The following is a 19,791-nucleotide window of genomic DNA, read 5'->3' as shown; positions in this document are numbered from 1 at the left end:
TAAGCAGGGCTTTGGTTTGAGTGCTGATCAAAGACAAAAATCCACCTGATCCCACATAGATTTCAAATTCCTCAGAGTTAAACATCATGTGATAAAAACCAGTCACCCTTTAGTATCTACCCAGCTGACCCATAAAGGCAACCCCGCCCCCCCAAAAAAAACCAAACTAACATAACTTCCATGTTACCCTCCACATTCCCAGCTGTACCTGGCATCACTTCGCTAAGCGCTGACTGAGACTCAGGTATGCTAAACATCCCTAAAGCTATGAGGGCAAAGGTGACAGTAACACCAACATATTCATAAGACTTCAGATTGTTAGGGGTGACGGAAATGAAAGCAAGTCCCTCGTGCTGCACAGTGATTAAAATTCCTGTCTAACCTCAAAATATGTTCTTAAAACGTCTTGTGAGGAATTTCCAAAGGATTTCAAGTTCGCCAGTAGCAGAGAGAGAGAGAGAGGGAAAAGGCTCTTAATGAAATCAATAAGCTTTCACTGAGGAAAAAAGGAGCCATGTGCCTTCATTTTCATGTGAATAAGCAACCTGGCAACTCGTTTCTTTCCTAAAGCAGAAAGAGCATTTCAAGACTTGCTTTGACTACAAAACAAAATTGACAATGGCTGTCAGTTTATTTCATACCTGTCTTATTTTATTGCTCATTAAGTTGTCGACAACTGCTACTGTAATTTCTGCTTTTCAACAACAAAATGTGCTGAGAGTCTCTACAGGGAACAGTGCGCCCAGCAGAAAATGTGCCCTGTAAGGCAGACAGCCGGGATTTCAAGCAGGCGGGCGGGTGAGGTAAAATGTTGAATCACTGCAGCCACTTGATAAAGACAAGAAACGTCACATCCAGCTGAGCCCTGCACTGTATCCCACTGACAGAGGACAGAGAGAGTGCAGCAGCTTGGCCTCTGTCGGCTGGTGATCTAGGATAACAACAACACTTTTCTTCCCTCACAGCTGCAACATTAAACAGTGAACTCATTCAGCTTCAAACAGACTTAAAATGCTGAGTACCATCACGCAAAACTTTTTTTTAATACAATACCAAAAAAAAAACCAACAACAAAAAAACAAACAAACAAAAAGAAAGCCATAAACCGTTTGCAGATAATCAAACAAATATAAGAAAAGTGAGAAAAGTAGAAAAATGAAGTCTCTTACCCATCCTCTTCTCCATCTACAGTCTTGAGACCAGCTGGTGCTGTTAAGGCACTGGCGGTGGCAGCGTTGCCCTCAGTTTCCTGACCATGGCCAGTGTTGGATCCAGTCTCTCCTCCAGACAGCTTGGGCAGCCCCAACAAACCCGACTGATGCTGGAGGAGCAGCCGCTGGGCATCTTGCAGCTGAGTGGTGGTGAAGCTCGGCAGACTGGCATACAGGGCGCTGGCCTGTGCAGCGTGAGCCAGGGCCTGGGCACTGCTGTGGTCATGGGTCAAGCTCACAGAAGACAGCTGGCTATGGGGAACTCCCTGCGGGGGCATCCGAGCAGTATTCCCAGTGTTGTGAGCTTGGGGTTGGGCCTGGGGATCGCTCTGAGGGTTGGGGGGAGGCACACTTGGTGCAGACGCCTGGCTCTGGTGGGCCGCTGTTGGCAGCTGGTTGCTCAGTCCTTGGTTTTGGATTTGTGTTGGGAGTGACTGCGGCTTTTGCTGCTGGCAATCCAAATGGCCTGGATGGCTCTGAGGCTGCTGGCCAACACCAGCTACCCCGACATGAGAGGGCATACTAGAGGTGGTAGACTGAAGAGAGTGGGGCTGCTGAGGACCTCCCATCATATGGCAGGCTCCGTTAGCCATCCCAGCAGATGTGGATCCAGCTTGGTTGGACAAAGCCTGGGAAGCAGCAGGAGAATGAGGGATGCTTTGCTGCGGCTGTGTGTACTCAGGTGGCCTCATCGACATTGTGTGTGCTTGGGGGGCAGCAGCTGGCTGCTGTGGTAGGGTGGCATAACCCAACTTCTGCTGCTGAACACCTACTGGGGGTTGATTAGCAACTGCCTGGGCATAAGTGAGCTGCTGCTGGGGCACAGCAGTGAGTCCCATGGTAGTCTGGTGGCTCGGCATGGATGGAGGCTGATGAACGTTTGTAGGTGCCGAGGGGGCTGCATTAGTTTTATCATGCTGTTGGGGTTGGGTGTGAGATACTCCCATGCTTAAACCGCTGGGGAGGATTCCTTGAAAGCCCTGAGGAGGGGAGTTGTAATCCTGTGCATGCTGTGGTCCACCAACATCTCCACTGCAAACATTCTCGACATAATGGCTCAATGTACTCATAGTACTACTCACAGAACTCCCACTTGTGCTTTCTCTCTCTGACCCCCCAGCAAAGCTCTCAGAGACAAACTGCCGTATGCTGTGGGACGCAGGATCAGAAGAAGAAGTGGGGGCAGGAGCTGGGGTCTCCTTATCATAGAAATCAGTGCAAGTCCATCTGCCCTTTTTGAAGGGCTCAGAGTTAGAGTCCAGCTTCACCACTCTAAAGCGAGAGCTTGTGGTGGTGGCCACCACAGGGGCCGCAGGAGCAGATGATACAGGAGCTGTGGTCGCAGCTGTAGCAGTTGCACTCACAGGCTGCTGCACAGCTGATCCAACTCTTCCATGGAGCCCGCTGGGGAGCCCTACGCCTCCAGAGGCACTCACAGCAACAGTAGTTGTAGCAGTCATAGCAATGTTGGAGTTTAAGTTTTGGTGTTGCTGGATCATGCTAGTGGGGGCCATAAGGTTGCTCCCAGCTGTAGCAGCAGCACTTTCTCCTCCTCCACTCCCTCCACTGCTGCTCATCACATTGAGAGGATAGCCGCCACTGCTAGTGCTAGCACTCGTGCTGATTCCCCCTCTCACAGGCACGTTGGCAGAGCTCAACATATTCACATTACTAACACTGCTGGTCTGGGGATTAACTATGCTAACTGTATTGCCAGCAGCAGAGCTGTGCATTCCAGGGATAGATCCCGGGACTGCAGTCCCCGTAGGCTGAGTGGGGATACTTGAAGGAGCAGCCTGGGAAACTCTCTCTTGAGGGCCGCCATTATTAGAAGGCATTTTCTGGGTGACACAAGGTAAAGCTCCAGAGGTGAGACCAGACGAGGTGCTCCCGGGGCCAGAGGACAGAGGGTAGACCTGGGCATGGTTAGGATGTGGAGGATGTTGATGGTGTACAGTCCCATTCACCATGGCTCCACCGTGTTGCTTCTGTGCCTGGTTCAAGGTGTGGGGGTGTGAAGGCTGATTTGGAGAGACCGCTCCAGGGGTCTCCGCCTCATGGAAATTATTCAACGTCTCCTCTGAGGAGCTTCTCTCTGCTCCAACTACATCATTAGCTCGGGAGAGGGACACATCCAGAATCTCAGAAGATGACAGATCCTCAGTGTGGGACTCATCCAGGTCGTCGTAGCTCTCAGTATCCTCTGCAATGCTGTTATTGGTACTAACAGATACCTGTGCTGGAGTCACACTTGTGATCTGGAAACCACTCTTCTTTTTTATCTGAGCTCCAGTGGACTGTGTGGGCTGGGAGAGCAGATTTAGGCTGTGGGGGGGAGGAGGATGATGGGGACCCGGGGAGGATGAGCCAGCAGGAGGTTGAATCAACAGGGAGGGCGGGTAGTCATCGCCTGGTACGTGGCTGTTATTAACCACCGGGTTAGCTGATGTTGACAGCCCGGGGCCGCTCCCGCTGCCAGTGTTGCTCCCCCTTCTGTGAAAGACAGCCTGGTGCGCCATCTTTCTAACACTGCCAGAGTCTCCTGCAGGGTCCGGATGATGCATTTCGAGAAGATCCGGGCGGTAGTTGGTCTCTGACAGTATGCAATAAGGCTGCAGCTCGTTAAAGGCGCCGTTTTGACAAAACTACGCTCAACAGACAAACGACCAAAAAAATTATCTAGAAAAAAAAAACAATAGATATTTCAACGAAGTGCGCAGATATGAGGCAAAAGTTGTGCCGATATTTACACCCTTGTCTTCTTTCACTCGCTTCGGCGTTATCCTAGCGAGGCAAAAGAAGCTAGTGGCCGCTAGCGTCAGCTGATGCCAGTTCGCCGGTTAACTACCAGAGCTGTCCGTCTGCGCCTTTATTAAACACAAGCTAACATTTCTGTATGTTTTGTTGAAGAGAAAAAGACGCCACGCTGCAATGAACACAAAAAGCGGGCAAAAAAGCTGCTGAGTAAGTTAGCGTTATATTAAAAGCTAGCTAGCTGCCACTCTCCATCACCGGCTAGCTAAACACAAACTCGGCTGTTTAAACTGCTGGGTTTTTTATTCTTATTCTTTTAACAAGAGGAAACGAAGTGAAAGCGAGCCACCTTTAATCCGCAGTTAGAAGCTTTAAAAGGCGAAACACTTCTAATAAAATCGCCGTACACGGGTTAAATCCATTCCTCTGGGTCCTCGTTTGGGTTTTGCTGTATCACTGGTCCGCCCCGGCGGTAGCGTCGTTCAGTATGGAGCCTCCTGCACCGCTGCCGTGGTCTGCGCTGTCTGTGACGGGGCCGGAGGGGAGGGGTGCGCAGTAATATGGCGACCGCGCATGGCCGCTGCTGCCAGACATAAAGCAGTCTGGGAGAGGCGGCCACGAGCTCACGTCAATATCCACGAAGCGTGCCGGAAAGTGCCGAGCCCAGCCGCTCCCTCCGAAAACCAGTTTAGGGCCATCACAATAGATTTTGTTTGTCTTTTTGAACCAGAGGAAATCAGTATGGAGTCATTATAGTTTTGTAGTTTCTCATTACTTTAAAAGTTTATTTAATTTTGAGTTTTTTGTTTTTCATTCAGTTTGGTTTCAGTTAGTTTTCAAATCGGATTTTCTTGTTTTTTTTATTTTTGTTTGTATAGTTTTCCAAGTTCACAAAATTGTTTCAGTTAGGTTTTATTTTGTTTTAGAATCAGAATCAGAGAAACTTTATTAAGCCCAGAAGAAAATTGAGTTGTTGTAGCAGCATACATCAAACAGACAATAAACTATTCTTATAAAAAGTAGAAGTAGCATTACACCAGTGGTACACTGTAATAACCTTAGTCAAAAGATCCAGTATGTCTCACTCTAATATTCTTTGCAGAGTGGAAAAACCTGCAGGAAATACTCCAGTTTTATAAATAAAATGCATTACTGTTTCTGACACAGGGATGCCAACATAACACAGGAGTGAAAATGGAAGTACATTTAAACATATTTCTAAATCAAGGGAAGTTGTTTGAATTACAAAAACACAAAATACTCTTTAGTTGAAAAAAAATATTTAGACCCTTAACATAAAATCAACATCCACCTTAAGTGATGGTTTACATACCTGTGGAGGTATAGAGATGTCTAGGAGAGAGGGCAAGGGGCTTTTTCACCAGACTAAATCCTAGAGAGAGTGTGTCTGTGAAGAATGGAGCAGAAGTGTGCTGGTACTAGTTTTCAAGAGCAAGAGTGATGTGAAGAGCTGCTGAGCCATACAATAAAGCTATGGAAAAGAGATCAGGAAGGAGTCTTTGTGGACTATAATATTTGCAGATGATGTTGTGGTCTTAGTGCGAGCAGGGAGCAGGTGGGAGAGAGTCCAGAGAGGTGGAGGTGTGCTCTGGAGAGAAGAGGAATGAAAGTGAGAAAAAGCAAGACAGTATGTGAGTGAGTATTTGTAAGACCTGCTATGATGTATCTCTTGGAGACGGTGGAATTAACAAAAATACTTTTTTGGGCGAGTATAATAACTCAGTTACCTACATTAATACTAGTTTAAAGAGAGACAATTGTTAAAAACAAAGGCTTGCCGTTTCAGGCACTAACTTCTAAACAATACAATAATAAACTAAATAATATAAACCTGAATTCTGTGTAATGATTAATTTTATGTCTATAATTAACATACATGGGAAAATAATAAGTAATTCGATTGTTACGTTATCATGTTCCCCTTTTTTTGTACTCATTTAAAGAAAAATGTGATTTATTTTGACAGTGAAAAATACTGAAAAGAAAAGGAAAAATGATGGAGGGTGTAAACATTTGTTGTGGTATGAGCAAAACATCCCCACAGCAGTGTTTGTGAAACAAAGGTAGACAGAGAGCTGCTAGATCCCTCTGCAGACACAGGTGTCAACTACACTGAAGGATTATTCTACATGCAGGTGCTGTTTGGGGCCTCTCTCACCCTCACTCTCTCCCTTTTAAACACAGGAGAGAGAGAGAAATGTACACATTTGTTGGTTGGTAATGTTGCCACAGCAGGTCAACGAACTCTGATCTCAAACTCGAGCTTCTCCATTTTCTGTGTTCCGGTGTTTTCTGTTCACCACTGGATATACAGAACCAGTTCTAGCTCTTCTCAATCAATCTCTTCTTTTCTCTTCTCTTTGCGCTGAAATTTTTTAAATAATATGTTAAATTCAATCAATAAAGGCATAAAATTACAGTGCATGTTTCTTTTGCATGTATTTTGGTTATCAGAAGCACGCTTTAAGGGAAATTGCATTTCTTTCACATCTAACCAGAGGTCAGAGTTCATGATCCACAGAGGTAGATGCTCTAAACATGATGCAGGTTTCAAGTAAATGAGGTCAGCATATTTGCAAGGAATCCCTGACTGCTCCAAACTCTCAGGTTCAGAGATTTGTTGGGTTTTTTTTCCCCAATATTTTTCTATTGGATCAGTATGATGTCAAACAGAGTAGATATATCTAATATGGTCATCTCAGGTACACAGCAATAAGCACAGAAGTCAAACCAACCTGCTGTTCAAACCTTCTGTTTGTGTTGAGCAGCCAGTCACAAGGAAGTTGGGTTAAAGCAGTGGCTTTCAGAGCAAGTCGAATGATGTTGATGCTGAAATGTGGGTTATTTCTTTTTTAAAAAGGGTCATGATTGGGGGAAACAATGTTGTTAAAATTAATGCTGGTGGTTTGAGAACCACTAGATTAACTCAGAATACAGAAGATAAATTGACTGGTTGCACCAATAGGCAGTGCAAGATAATTGACTTGAACTGTGAATGATATAAGAGAAAAAATACTGGAAAAAACCACAATAGGTCCCCATGTAAGAAAAAATAGATGTCTTGTAGAGTTTGAGCAACACTGGCTGTCTGAGCTACTGTGAAATCATACATCATGACGACATCTGTGAGAAAAAACAAAACAAAACAGGGGAGGTAATGCAAGAAATAGAAAGAGGAGGAGCTGTGGAGGCTCACAGAGAGAAAGGAGAGAGTAATAGTTAGTGAAGGAGGAGGAGGAGGGAAGAGAAGAGAAGAGAAGAAGAGATTAACTGTCAGGCAAGCAGACAGGCTATACCCATCGATACAAATGATAGAGGACAAGAGAGACAGCAGGAGCCTATTGCAGTGTAAGCGTCTGGTGCTGTCAGCAGCTTTAAATCACCCTGGCACTCCACAAAAAAAAAAAAAAAAAACTCCAAAAAAACACAGCACTATTGTGCTGTGGCTCTAGCACTAATGATGAGTAATTTATACTCTGAACTCTGCATTGATTTTCTTTGCCCTGCTATGAAGAAAAGTAATCACTCAAAGGGTTTTCAGAGAAAAAGGAGAAACATGTTTTGTTCTTTATATCCGACTGAAACACATCCAACCTAAAGCGATTCTTCCTAATTTAATTCAAGAACACCCGGGCAGTTAGGGAAGACGTATCTCGGGCAGAAGGTGAGTTCGCTTATTAAGTTTGAGCAGGCAGTTTGATTCCTCCCCCCTCTCTCTAAGCTGTAATGTAAATGGGGTTAACAAGAAAATTTTATTTTCCAAAGAACAGGTGCTCATGAGAAGTGCAGACAGAACAAAAAAAAAGAAAGTGGAGCAAGAACACTGCTGGGGATAGAACAAGACTCTAACCCTGATAAAAGTTTAGTGTTACGCTGCTATTTTGCCTCTATGGTTAAAGAATAAATGAATGTGATTTCACTTGAAGATATATTGCCCTGTTATCCCTGCACCAATCAACAGGACTTCCTGGACTTTGTTATTTAATAGAAACTTCATCATTTCTGTCCAATGTGGTTGTTGTTACAATGACAAATTATAAATGAGAGAGGAATAAAAGGTCCAAAAATAACAACGGTAATTCAGCGTTTCCTGATTATGCGCTGCACAGTCAGAGGAACATTAGTGTGATAATGTGCGGACCGCAAAAGCTTTTAAAACACTGCATTTCTTTTGGAATGGGGCCATTTAAGTTTATTATGTGATTGTGTTTTCATCAAATCAGAACTGCGTCCACACAAGCTAGGAAATGCTTTCAGTGTGCTTGCACACAGCCCAGACCAAACACAGACGTGACTATTATGCGAAAATTAAATGAATTGAGGGATGAAAGGCTCTACATAAACAAAAAGAGCCTTTTGATTAACAAGAGATTTCTGAAAAGTGCACTTCAAAGCAGTGAAGCTCTGTGGTGCACTGCACAGTTTTGAGATGATTAAACTCCAAATATTTCCATCTTCTGATCATTACAATCTTTCAGAACTGGGAAATATTTTACTTTGTCCTTGTAACTTTGCAAAATACAAACAAACCTTTAAAAAAAAATGCTTATTCTTTTACAAATAAAGTTTTGATAACCAAATTTATTTGTGAGTACATTTGTATTCTGCTGCACGTTTCCAAAATGTGCGATGCTAGGTAGCACCTCAGTTATATTGTTTAACCAACTGTAGCAGCAGGTAATGATTATAATGATTATTCTGCTCTGAATCTAGTCTTCATTGCTTGTCGAAGTATCCTGGTGGAGCTTTAATGATAAGGAAGCAGATCTTTCAGACACGAGTGGCACTGATGGTGGAATAACTGAGCTAAAATGCTTGAATGCCCGGTGATGAGAACCAGGGTAGCTGAGTCTGTCTGAGGCTTGTGTCCACTGATGTGAATGGAGGCCAGAATAGATGCCAGCTTTATTTCAACCAGAGGAGCCACAACATTCATTCATGAGCCTGTTTTCCCACATTGCTGAGCTTGACTAAAGAAAGATTAGACTCCGAATCCCTTGCAGCAGGGTTGTATTGACACATTACCCCCCAAAATGAATTAACATATATACCTTCTGCTGATTTAGACATTTTACCTGTGATCTATTTCCCTATTCTCTCTTGCACATAAAGAGATGCATTGTTTCTTTGTTACTAATAATAAAATCAAAAAGTCTAGTTAATATGCTATAGATTGTGATGAGTAAAGCTCCTTCTACAACCATCTGTTGCACTTTTTAGGCCAAATGTCACATGGAAACCCAGATATGATGAACCATTTTAAACATGGTCAAAGTTTCAAATACTGAGAGCAGTGCCTGTATAAATAATCCAGATTGTTCAGATTGTTTTTTTTTTCTTCTTGAGGGGGGGGGGGGGGGGGGTCTCCTCTTGGCTGAATATGATGTAAAGAGAGGGCCACAGTGCCACAGGGACAACCGTGTTTGTGTGTACCAAAACAAGAGTTTGCATCGTCGCAGTTCCTTTAACAAAAAAGGCCAATGGAATTTTTTTCACACTTTTTAGATTACTGGGAAAAACAAGCTCTGTGAGCAATGGGAGTTTCTGTTTCCTCTATATTATGTTCAGAAAAAGATCATCTTTACAAAGTGGCTCCGCTTTGATGATATCCAAATGCAATCGCCACACATGAAATGCTATTGTGCATCTCTGTCTATTTTGCTGGTAATAACTGAAATGAGTAAAGAAAATCAGCAGCCTATTTATGTAGGATAATTCATAATTTTACTGGGGGGGTTATATTGGTTGGATCTGATTATTGGGGGGGGGTCATAACCCCCCTATCCCCCCTGGAAATTACACCCCTGTATATAAGTGAGACTTATAGTCTTAGTTTTTTAAATTCCCTGGGATGGTTTTATTGTAAATAAATTATGTCAACTGTTACAGTTTAGTTTTGTACTCCTTGGCTACCACCACATTTTACTTTCTAGCTGCTCGCCACCTGATGAAAAAGGACCTTGTGCTTCCTTGTCCTTTTCCCTCATTACACCATTCAACCTGAGTTGAATTTCTGACATCTGCAGCTCCTTTTAGCCACTTATTACCAAACACATTTTATGGGACAAAGTATAGACATGGGTATTTTATGTTCTTCCACTTGTCGATTTTCAGGCTCACTCAGGGGTTGGAGCCAGTCCATTGCAGGGCTACTGGAAACACAGGCAGCCAGTCCCACTCATATATAGAATCACTGGCCATTCCTGCAACAGTCTGTATGGTCATCTTCAGCACACAATTCATGCTCATCAAATCATCAAAAATTCATTTACATATTAAAAAAAAATTAAAGCCCATTTATAAAAACTCTCAAAAAACCATGAGTACATAAATACACTTTGAAGTGAGTTTACTTTTTTGATTAATCACTGTTTATAGAGGTGGCAAGAGAGTCGATTTTGTTTGTAGTGCTGTGGGTATAGTCGTCATGGTCTCTGAGTCTTGGACTCAGGGTCTTGAGTTTTTAGGATGTTTGAGTTTTTTTTTGGTTCTGTACTTCTAAGAATATTTTGTAATATTCTTGGTTTTATGGTTCTTTATTTTGGTCTTTAGTCTCTGCAGCATGTCTAGTTGTACTACCTCTGGGTCATCATTTGATATTAGTTTCAGCTTTTTGTGTCTTCCATGTGTGAATTCATTGTCTTCCCGTGCTCTTTGTTGCCTTCTCCCTCAAGCTGTGTGTTTCTTATCCTGTGTCACTGGTTGAATTCCTTTTGATTATTTGTTTGCCCTTATGTCAGGCTTACTTTGCAAGTTCCCAGGAATAAAGCTTTTTTTGGAGCTTTGAGCCATGCTTTTGGGCCCTTCTGTCTGCTACATTAGTATTCCCAGTATTTGCAGCTTATAGGAAAAGATGCACCATCCAATGTATTTTGTTATTAAAATGCTTTGATTTTAAATAAAGTAAGATATCTACAGGCTGTTTTCCTATTTTAAGAAGCCATGTTTAGCTAAAAGGTGACTCAGCTGTGGTGTAATGCCTCGTGGGATCATCAGTGAAACTTAAATGCTAACATACTGATTTTTCCTTTATACCAGTGAATAAGGATACACTGTAAGGCCTCGCCTCACCAATGTATAGCTGCTTAATGGCCAGTGAGATTCCCTTTAGAAGAATGAGATGTGACAAAAGGGTTTAAAAAGTTGTGCCACAGTAAGAACAGCTGTTTATTTCTTATTGCATTGATAGAGTAACATAGAGTCAGCACAATGAATTAAACAAAGCAGTAACCTTAGAGCTGCATGCCTGAGTGATGAGTGAAAGGGGAAACCTGAGAGGAGCCAGTGGAAATACTGCACTTAATAATGAAGGAGAGGATTTAAGATGCCACAGACTCACATTTAATGAAACAAAAACATTGTCTGATAAGACTTTAGTATTTTTGACAAACTTAACAGTGAAGAAGTGAAATAATCAAAAACTTTAATATAACCAGATTTTAAGGATTTTCACGCTCAAGCAAGTGGCAGAATTATATTCAACCACCACCATTTGTCCTTGTTTTCATAACAATAATGTTAAATTTGATGTTACTTTTAGCTTGTTTTGATGCTGTACATGCAAAAATGGCATTTTTGATTAAATTTAAATCCCACTAGAAATTCTACATCTGTAGACAATCCTGTCTACCACTTGTACAACAGTATTAACTCCTGTCTTTAAATCTCTAAAAACATGATAACTAAAAGGTGAGATTTGATTACAGCACCCCCGTCAGGTTAGTCGGGGTATTTGATACATCAAAGGTTCAATGGGGCAAAGCAATGCTAAGTGGTTTGACATTTAGACAGGAATTTAAGAAATACAAGAGGAAAGTACAATAAATCTGTAATTCCTTGATTTAATAAAAAGCAGAGACAAACAAAAGTCTTCAGCCTTGATTTAAAAACGCAGCCACGTTTCTACAGAAACCACTTCTGATAAGGCTTTAGTGAATGGTAGATGTGTAAACTGAATGGTCAGATGCGTCGCTCAGGTCCTGTGTCAGCTACATTTTCATGTTTCATACAAATCTACCTCATGACTTTACACACTTTGAAAAAAATGTTCTCATCAGAGAAAGCCACATTCAAGAGAGAAAATATTCACTGAGTTCTCAGGCGCAGAGCGTTACTACACCCAAGCCAATCTCTTGATTAGATTGAGGATTCAGCTTATAAACACATATAATCAGTGGCTTACTTTTTAAAAAATTGCACATACTAATTACCAGCAAACATTCGGCTCCTCCAGAGTGAATCATGTTGTTGCTTTACAATATAATGTGGGGCTGAGGAGACAGTTAGACAGCTGTGTCGCTAGGATATTTATAGTTATATATATTTAATATATATTTAAGTACTTATATATATTTAAGTATGTAGAAGAGCAGTGTCATGAATTATACAATATTGATAGCAAAAAAAAAAAAAATATGGAAAAGCATCATCAAAAGTGACCAGCAGTTGTTGTTGTTGTTGTTGTTTTTCAAATAACAGTTTAGATGTACAAACATGTTCTAATAACTTGTGGTTGACATGCTGTTAGGATTGCTGGATTAAATAATCTTTAGGTGATTACTGCAAAAAAGAAAGTCATTCAATGTTGACGTCATAGATCATTGATGTCATTGTTCTTCATAATTTTGCTTATATATAAATAATAATAACAATTAAAAATAAGCCGTTTCAGTTCGTTTCAGGTGGAAGATGAACTGAGGGGCTACACTCAGACCACTGACTGTAAGTAAAAGATGGAGGTAGCCACCATGATATAATCACTTACTGATTTGTGAAGTCCTGCCGCGAGATAAGTGTTTTCAACATTGCGGTTCAACATTTTTTTAATCCCAAACTGAGGATCATAATTTACAACATGAACTTCGTGATGTGTTCACTAAGACTTGAAACTATAGCGACAACATTTCTGGATACCATCATCACCAGAGGGCAGTGTCTGTGGGTTACTCATCCTGAACTGACCTGTTGTTGGTCCTCTACCCACTTGTAGAGCAGAGTGAGGTTATATCATACAACTTTAGAGTTCACACAGTAACAGACAAGATGACCATTCGCCTACAAATAGGATATTCAATGTGGAGCTACATGCTGTTAGGTCTTTGGAGGACTCCATGCAGGCATGTTTGTGTTGGTTGTGTGCAGTTTTTGAATGTAACTGGCATCATACCATAAAACAAATTATAAAAATAAACAATCAAACAAAAAGGGAGCTGCAAATTTACTGAAATTTATCCAAAATGACAGAGCTCACCCCCTGCTAGCCAGTAGTAAGAATGCAGATTTAAGGTACTTTGCTAATTTTTCTTAAAAGTACAGGGTGCAAAATCTCACCACTAGATGTCAGTAGGATAAATAACTTTGGCTGCCGGTCATCTGTAGCGAGTGTTAGCTGTTGGCCTGGTGTTTACCTCAGCTGTCAACATGTGTCCACTTCTGTTTTCTCTTGAGGAGGCTGTAAAACTTTGTGAAAGGAGTCCACCATGAGTCAAAGAGTTAGTGAAGCTAATTTTTGTCTGATGATAGTGATACATTAGTGAGTTTTTGAGGATATCCTGAACTTTTCTGTGAGTAAGCGCTGCTGTTTTTGCTGCTGTTAGCTGCTATGAGCATCTTTTAGCTGCTGTTAGATGGCTTTGTAACACGTCATTTGAAAATGATCTAACATTGCTGGACTGGGACACTTAGCAAATAAACTCTCATATAATATGAGAATGAAATCAAATTGTTTATCAGAGGTAGGGTGTGATTTTTAGAACACTTGAGCCTAACATTAGCTGGCCTACGGTTAGCTTATAACCAGCTTTTGTTGTTTAGTGGATATGTCCATATTCTACAAAGGGTTAGGGGTTTAGGGGCCTATCTATCTACAAAGGCCTATCTATGACAAAGGCCCAGTATAAGATACAGATATTGAATTGTGAAGCAAAACATGGACATGGAAACATGCATAATAGACTCATTTAAAGCTTAAATAAGGAGTAGACTAAGTCAACCTTTGTTTAACCACAGGGAATAAATACATTAAAAAATCTGTGACATCTATGTCTAACATCTGTGTCTAATGTTGATAAAAAAAGTTTTAATAAAAGCAGTTCAGGCTGTAATCATGTTGCTGGAGCCAGATATATTTCAAACAAATGTCATTTGTTAAATGCACTGGACCTTTACAGGCTTATATATTTTACATTAAATAGAGTAAATTGTAAATGGAGCTGGTCTTATATAGGACTTTTCCACTCTGGTGTAGCACTCAAAGCGCTTTATAATACAAGCCTCATTGATTCATTCACACACATATTAATCCAAACACTTTTTTCTAAGCCTAAGCGGTTTCTGTCTAACATCCAAATGTAATCACACTCCAGTGAACACTGTGATATTTTTATCTGTGGCTATGTATAAATATCAAGTCAACATTCTCTGTTGTCACTTTGTTTCAGTGACCTGCTACATCAGTGTTTGAGTGAAAAGTTCAAGAATCTTTGTTGCCCATGGAATTAATATTTAACAGTAAAGTAGCTGTAATAAACACTAGAAACTCTTTTCTCAGTATCTCCCTCTTCTTCTTCTCCTTTTAAAGACGTCTGTCTAATAGGGGCTGCCATGGCAACAAACCCTGCAGCCCATCGCAAGCACTTAGCTGTAAAAAAAAAAAATTGTAACAATCATGCCTTACATCACACTCACAGCAAGCGTGTCAGAGCCAGGAGATATTCTCATTGAAGTGAAAAAGCAGGTAATCACAATAAAACAACACTTTTCATGTCAGAATGTCTCCCCCGAGCTGAAGGTGAGATCTTGTCGATGGAGACGTCTTAACGTAAATCAAAGCGCTGGCATTTAATTCACCGGGTTAATTATCATCCTTGTCTTTCGCTGATATACATTCAGACTGCACCTAACTCAAAGAGAGGATGACCTTGAGCGAGCAAAGCCAAAACTGCAGCCAAGTTGCTGCCAAGTTCATTTTATCCCTGATGAAAAGGCGTTTTTGAATCTTTCACCCAGCAGAGGACATATAAAGGACTGCAGGATTTTCACAGAGTTTGAACTTGTGTTACAAGAGGAAGTTATACTTAGGATTTGTCGTCTCACTTTCAACACATTCCAATGATGCTGATAATCTGCGGTCATCGGATCGGTCACTTTGGACCCTCTGTCTCTGGGTCTTGATGTAGATGGCAGCTTTCACTGTGTTCGACTTTATGTGAATGTGCTGATGACCGGACAGCTGACAGAGGTGCGGCGGCTCTGAGGCAAGTCTTTGTGTTACAAAAACATGGATGCTGGTTGCAGGTCACACTGCTGAGAGATGTTTAGGAAAGTTACAGGAAGTTCTTTCTGCTGTTTGTTATGAAAAAACACCCATCATCTGAACATGAGGGTCTTGTCTTACATTTAAAAAGTGTTTCTAAAACGTTTTCCTGGCAAAAAGATTACACCTTAACGCTACATTTTTAACCACCTATTAGAGTAGTTTTGCTTGAGTCACAGCTCAGAGTAATCCTTATTAATCCTATACAGTGCTTTCAGTTCACCATCTGCCTGAAACAAGCCATTTTAGCTCCTTCCCCTCTCCTTTTAACCTAACAGTCGTCTCATTGGTTTTCCCTTGAATGTCCCAACATGACAAGCACCCATCCTCCCCAAGTACCATGAATTCAGTTTGTAAGTCCCGGGATCCTAAATATAGCTTACTCTTCATCCCACATTTAGTTTGTTGTTCATTCACTCACTCATTCACTGCATTCCAGTTCCAGTTCTAGGATTTGTCCACAAGATGGCAGTATATACAAATGAGCTTCAGTGCTGAAGTATGAATGCCGCCCAATCCACGACTTAATTAAAGATAGTTTCAGAGAACATGTCGTTTCAGATAAGCTGTGCCCCTCTGGGTGTGCCTCTTTGACTACTCACAACAACATGACGGTGATAAACGACTCTGATTTAGACTCATGATGTGCTGAGAACAGCTCTAAGTTTATCATCACTTATGATGTCACAGTTAATCAAACTGTAAATCAAGTAAGGTGTTTAATATCAAGCAATATTGAGAGCACGTGTTCAGTATCTCCATGAATTTATCAAAGTCTCCAAATTTTCTGAGCCAGTGCAGTGCAGTTTGCGTTAATTACATGCAAGTCACACGCCGATGATTCATGTTAATGACCTCGAAAGCTAATCTTGATTTACTCTGGGCTCAAGCTCTACATGCATAATTTATGCAGTGAAATAATCACTGCAGAGCTCGGCTACCTCGCCTACTGATTCGCGGTCACAGACCTCTTATTTAAGAAGTCATCAGATGTTAAGTCTGAAGTGCAAGTGTGGCAAAAACACTCACCAAACTATCACAGTGCACATACCGGGCAAACGGTGATGTTAGGTTTTGTAATGTTGATTGTCATTTATGCTTAGAAATATCTACTTATATATGCTTAGAGTTTTATAATTAGTTTTAGATTGGTAGAGGTGTTTAAATAATTGTGTAGTGATAGGATGTGTGATCTTTAGCAGGCTGCAAAGACTTGGTGTGCATTCCAGAGTGTTCTGGAATCCACACCTACATCCTGGGAGCATGGGAAGAGGTCGTACCTTGTTTTATTGTTTAATGGTAGGATAAACGTGGCTATATCTGTTTTAGTCTAAGTGCCTTTTGTTTAGATGAACCGCTGGACTTTCCAGACCAGCAGGTTTAGGGAAGTCATTTATGGGGTCACACTCTGACCACACACACACAGGCAAGGTACTCTTTCTTTGTATGTGGACGTCGTATGTTAATGAACCTACGCATATTCATGTAACCTCAATAAAAGAGCAGTGTTACGGGGGAGCGGACGAGAGAAACTGGGGTCAAGCGAAGGAACGGCGTTTGTCCGGTTCTCTCCCGTGCACGAGAAACATGAAGAACTTTGCCTACTTCGTGTCTTGCTTTGCTGTGTAATTATATTGTGTTCAACGTTCCAGCGAATAGGTTCAAGCTACAAACCTATCAGGTGAAGTATCAGAAACAATCTCCACAGCTCTCTTTTGAAGGATAAAGGTCAGTAAATCAGTCATAATCCTACATAGTGCCATCCACATTTGTGTTCCTGTTCCTGATATTTCTGATGATGGTGTTTATCATGGTGCATTAATGTAAAAATGTATTGGTGCCCTTTCATGAGGGTGACGCATGAATAACACCTGCAGGGCTTTTTTTTGTCAGAGTCGCAGGAAGCCGCTGGAGACGAGAGGTTTGAGGCTCCTAGTCTGTTTTTGTCTCCCCTTTCTCAGCTCTCTTTTTCTCTGTGTGTCCAGGTGTGGCTCTCTGTTCCTCTCCTGCATGCTGTTTGCTCACCTGCACACCTGTCGCTTGCTCATAAGGGATCACTGATTCATCAGGTCTTTACCTGCTCTGAGATGACTGTTTCAGTGGACTGGCACTATTTAAACATAAACCTGTGATTTTGTTCTCCAATTAAGCCCCCGCTGGCCAGGCTGTAAAGATTATAAAGGTGGTAGCAGAAGAAAAGACAAAAAACAAACAAACATGTTTACGTCACAGTATCACAACTCTTATTTTGTATTTTCTTCATTTTGTTCATGTTTAACCATCTTCTCCTCATGCCTCATTGTGTTTGTTTGCTGCTCTCTCTCCCAGTTTCCAGAGTAGAGCTCTGCTCAGCTCGCCACTTATAAGACAAAAAATGAAGCACTTTGAAGCACTCAGCCTTCCTGGAGTCTTTGAAACCCTCCATCTTTTCCAAAGACTAAAAACACAAAGCTCAGTTTCACAAAACCTTGACCTCCTTTGGAAAAAGAAAAGAAAAGAAAAACTTCAACCATGCCGGAACAGTTTTATTTTATGCTCAAAACCAAATAAATGTTTCAGATCACACACACAGCCAGTCATATTAAAAACACAGCTGACCAGCCATCGCACACCAGATCAAGTAAGAAGGACATGCGGCTGTTCCCCGTGGTTGGATTCGACTAAAATGGCAACAAAATATGAAGTAAAACAGAAACAGCTTCCTCTGTCAATACAAAGTGATGAAACATCAGAAAACAGTAAAAGTGGCAACAGAGGATCACCAACGGGTGTATATGCCTCATACTATAATTTTCTTTTGAAAGTGACCATGCTTTCTCATAATTATATGAAGGATGACTCAAGTAAACATCATCTTATACAAGAAAAATGTAAAGGACACTTTTATGAAAAAAAAAAAACAGGTTTTATGTAAAATTGCTGTTCTGGAGCCGGCTCAGCAGCAACAATGTGGACAATTTTGACAAAATCTGTGTTGTGGTTTAATTTAGGGCCACCTGTTGTTGTCATTACGCATCACAAGTGAATCACTGCGTAAAACGTGCTTTGTAAAAGGTTAAAACAGATCTGCAAATTGTGTCTAAATGCAGCTGAAAACTGTTTGAGGTGATTCCTTCAGTGAAGTGGTTTAGGAAAAAACTGTGAAACTCAGCCCACAATCTCAAACGGGGACTGAGAGACATGAAATGTGTTTACGAAAACATTATTACATTAAGACAACATGTATATAAACCTGTGACTTCACTGGGTATATTTTGCTTATGTGAATTTGAACCCACTTTCAGCTTCTAGGCATCTTTTCTGTGGAAGCATCTCCCTGTTTGAATTTAAGATTAGGCTTTTTGATGAAGCATTTAGTTGTGGCTGGATCAGGTCACCCTGAATCCTCCCTTAGTTACATTGCAATAGACCTAGGCAGCTGGGGGCTTCTCGTGACAAGTGTTTCTTTTTCACTCACTATGCATTTAATCATTAGCTAATTTTAATCACTGGTACTCTTCCACAGCTTATTTTTGTCCCAGCTTCTTTCCCTTAACCCCGACCGGTCGTGACAAATGGCCGCCCCTCCCTGAGCCTAATTCTGCCAGAGGTTTCTTCCTGTTAAAAGGGAGCTTTTCCTTCCCACTGTCACCAAGTGCTTGCTCATAAGGGGTAATTTGTTGGGTTTTTTCTCTACTTTCTCTGTATTAGCATAAGGTCTTCCTTTTGAGATTTTGGTCCAGCATGCTTCAAACAGTTTCCTGTTTTCCTGCCACATCCCAACGATGCACTATTAGACTGAGATTTGGTGAGTGTGGAGGACGGTTGAGTACTTGCTGTCATGTTCAAGTAAACAGAGATGACCTAGAAATAGCAAATTGGGTCAAATTGTGTTCAATGTGTTATACACTCAGAGATGCTCTTCTGCCAATTTGGTTGTAACAACTGGTTATTTGAGTTATTGTTGTCCGCAAGGCCATTCTCCCGTGACTTCTGACATCACAAAGGCACTTTGGCCCACAGGATTGTTGCTCACTGGACAGTTTGCTCTTTTTTAAACCCCAGAGACAGCTGTGTTGGAAAATCTGAAAAGATCAACAATTTTGGTAAAATAGAAGTAAAGAACCATATCACGTTCAGTCTCACTTAACCCTTTAAAACCGGTTGGAGCTTCAGGCTCTGTTTTGCAACTATTTTTAAATCGAGGTAGCACTGCAACCACATAAGCTAGCGCAATAATTTTTTTTGCATATGAAACCGGAGGAGTTGTACTTACATCTTATGCCATCAGCTTGTCCTAGGTCACAGTTTCCTTCCACATATAGCTTTGCAAAAACTGCATAAAAAGCACTTGCAGAAACAAAAACATAATATTCCAGAAACACGCTTTGCCGATCCGATCAGCTGTTCATAACCCTTCCTACGGTGGAATAGACCGGAAGTGATGTCAATGTAGTTTTTTACCATCAGGGCCTCATGAGCCTATACTGGTGTTTTTAAAAGTTATCTTTG

At 41.4% G+C, this 19,791-nt stretch overlaps 1 protein-coding gene across 3 annotated transcripts in view; it reads right to left on the bottom strand.

Moving 5' to 3' along the window:
- LOC118453369 (TSC22 domain family protein 1-like) overlaps nucleotides 1-4,566 on the bottom strand; it is a 40,690-nt gene extending 36,124 nt beyond the window's left edge. Inside the window, exons 1-2 of one of the 3 annotated variants that reach the window (XM_006802406.3) lie at nucleotides 1,170-4,566; nucleotides 447-931 (exon numbers count right to left, since the gene is read on the bottom strand). In XM_006802406.3, the coding sequence (XP_006802469.2) occupies nucleotides 817-931; nucleotides 1,170-3,775 (2,721 nt within the window). In that variant the 5' untranslated portion in view covers nucleotides 3,776-4,566 and the 3' untranslated portion in view covers nucleotides 447-816. Of the gene's footprint in view, nucleotides 1-446; nucleotides 966-1,169 lie in introns of those variants that run through there. The other 2 variants (XM_006802407.3, XM_087829732.1) reach the window with 2 other exon arrangements.
- Between the last annotated feature and the right edge of the window lie 15,225 nt (nucleotides 4,567-19,791).

Source organism: Neolamprologus brichardi, chromosome 16 (genome assembly GCF_056152115.1).
Source record: "Neolamprologus brichardi isolate AB-2024 chromosome 16, ASM5615211v1, whole genome shotgun sequence".
In the NCBI taxonomy this organism is placed as follows: domain Eukaryota; kingdom Metazoa; phylum Chordata; class Actinopteri; order Cichliformes; family Cichlidae; genus Neolamprologus; species Neolamprologus brichardi.
This window is presented reverse-complemented; position numbering and strand designations above follow the sequence as displayed.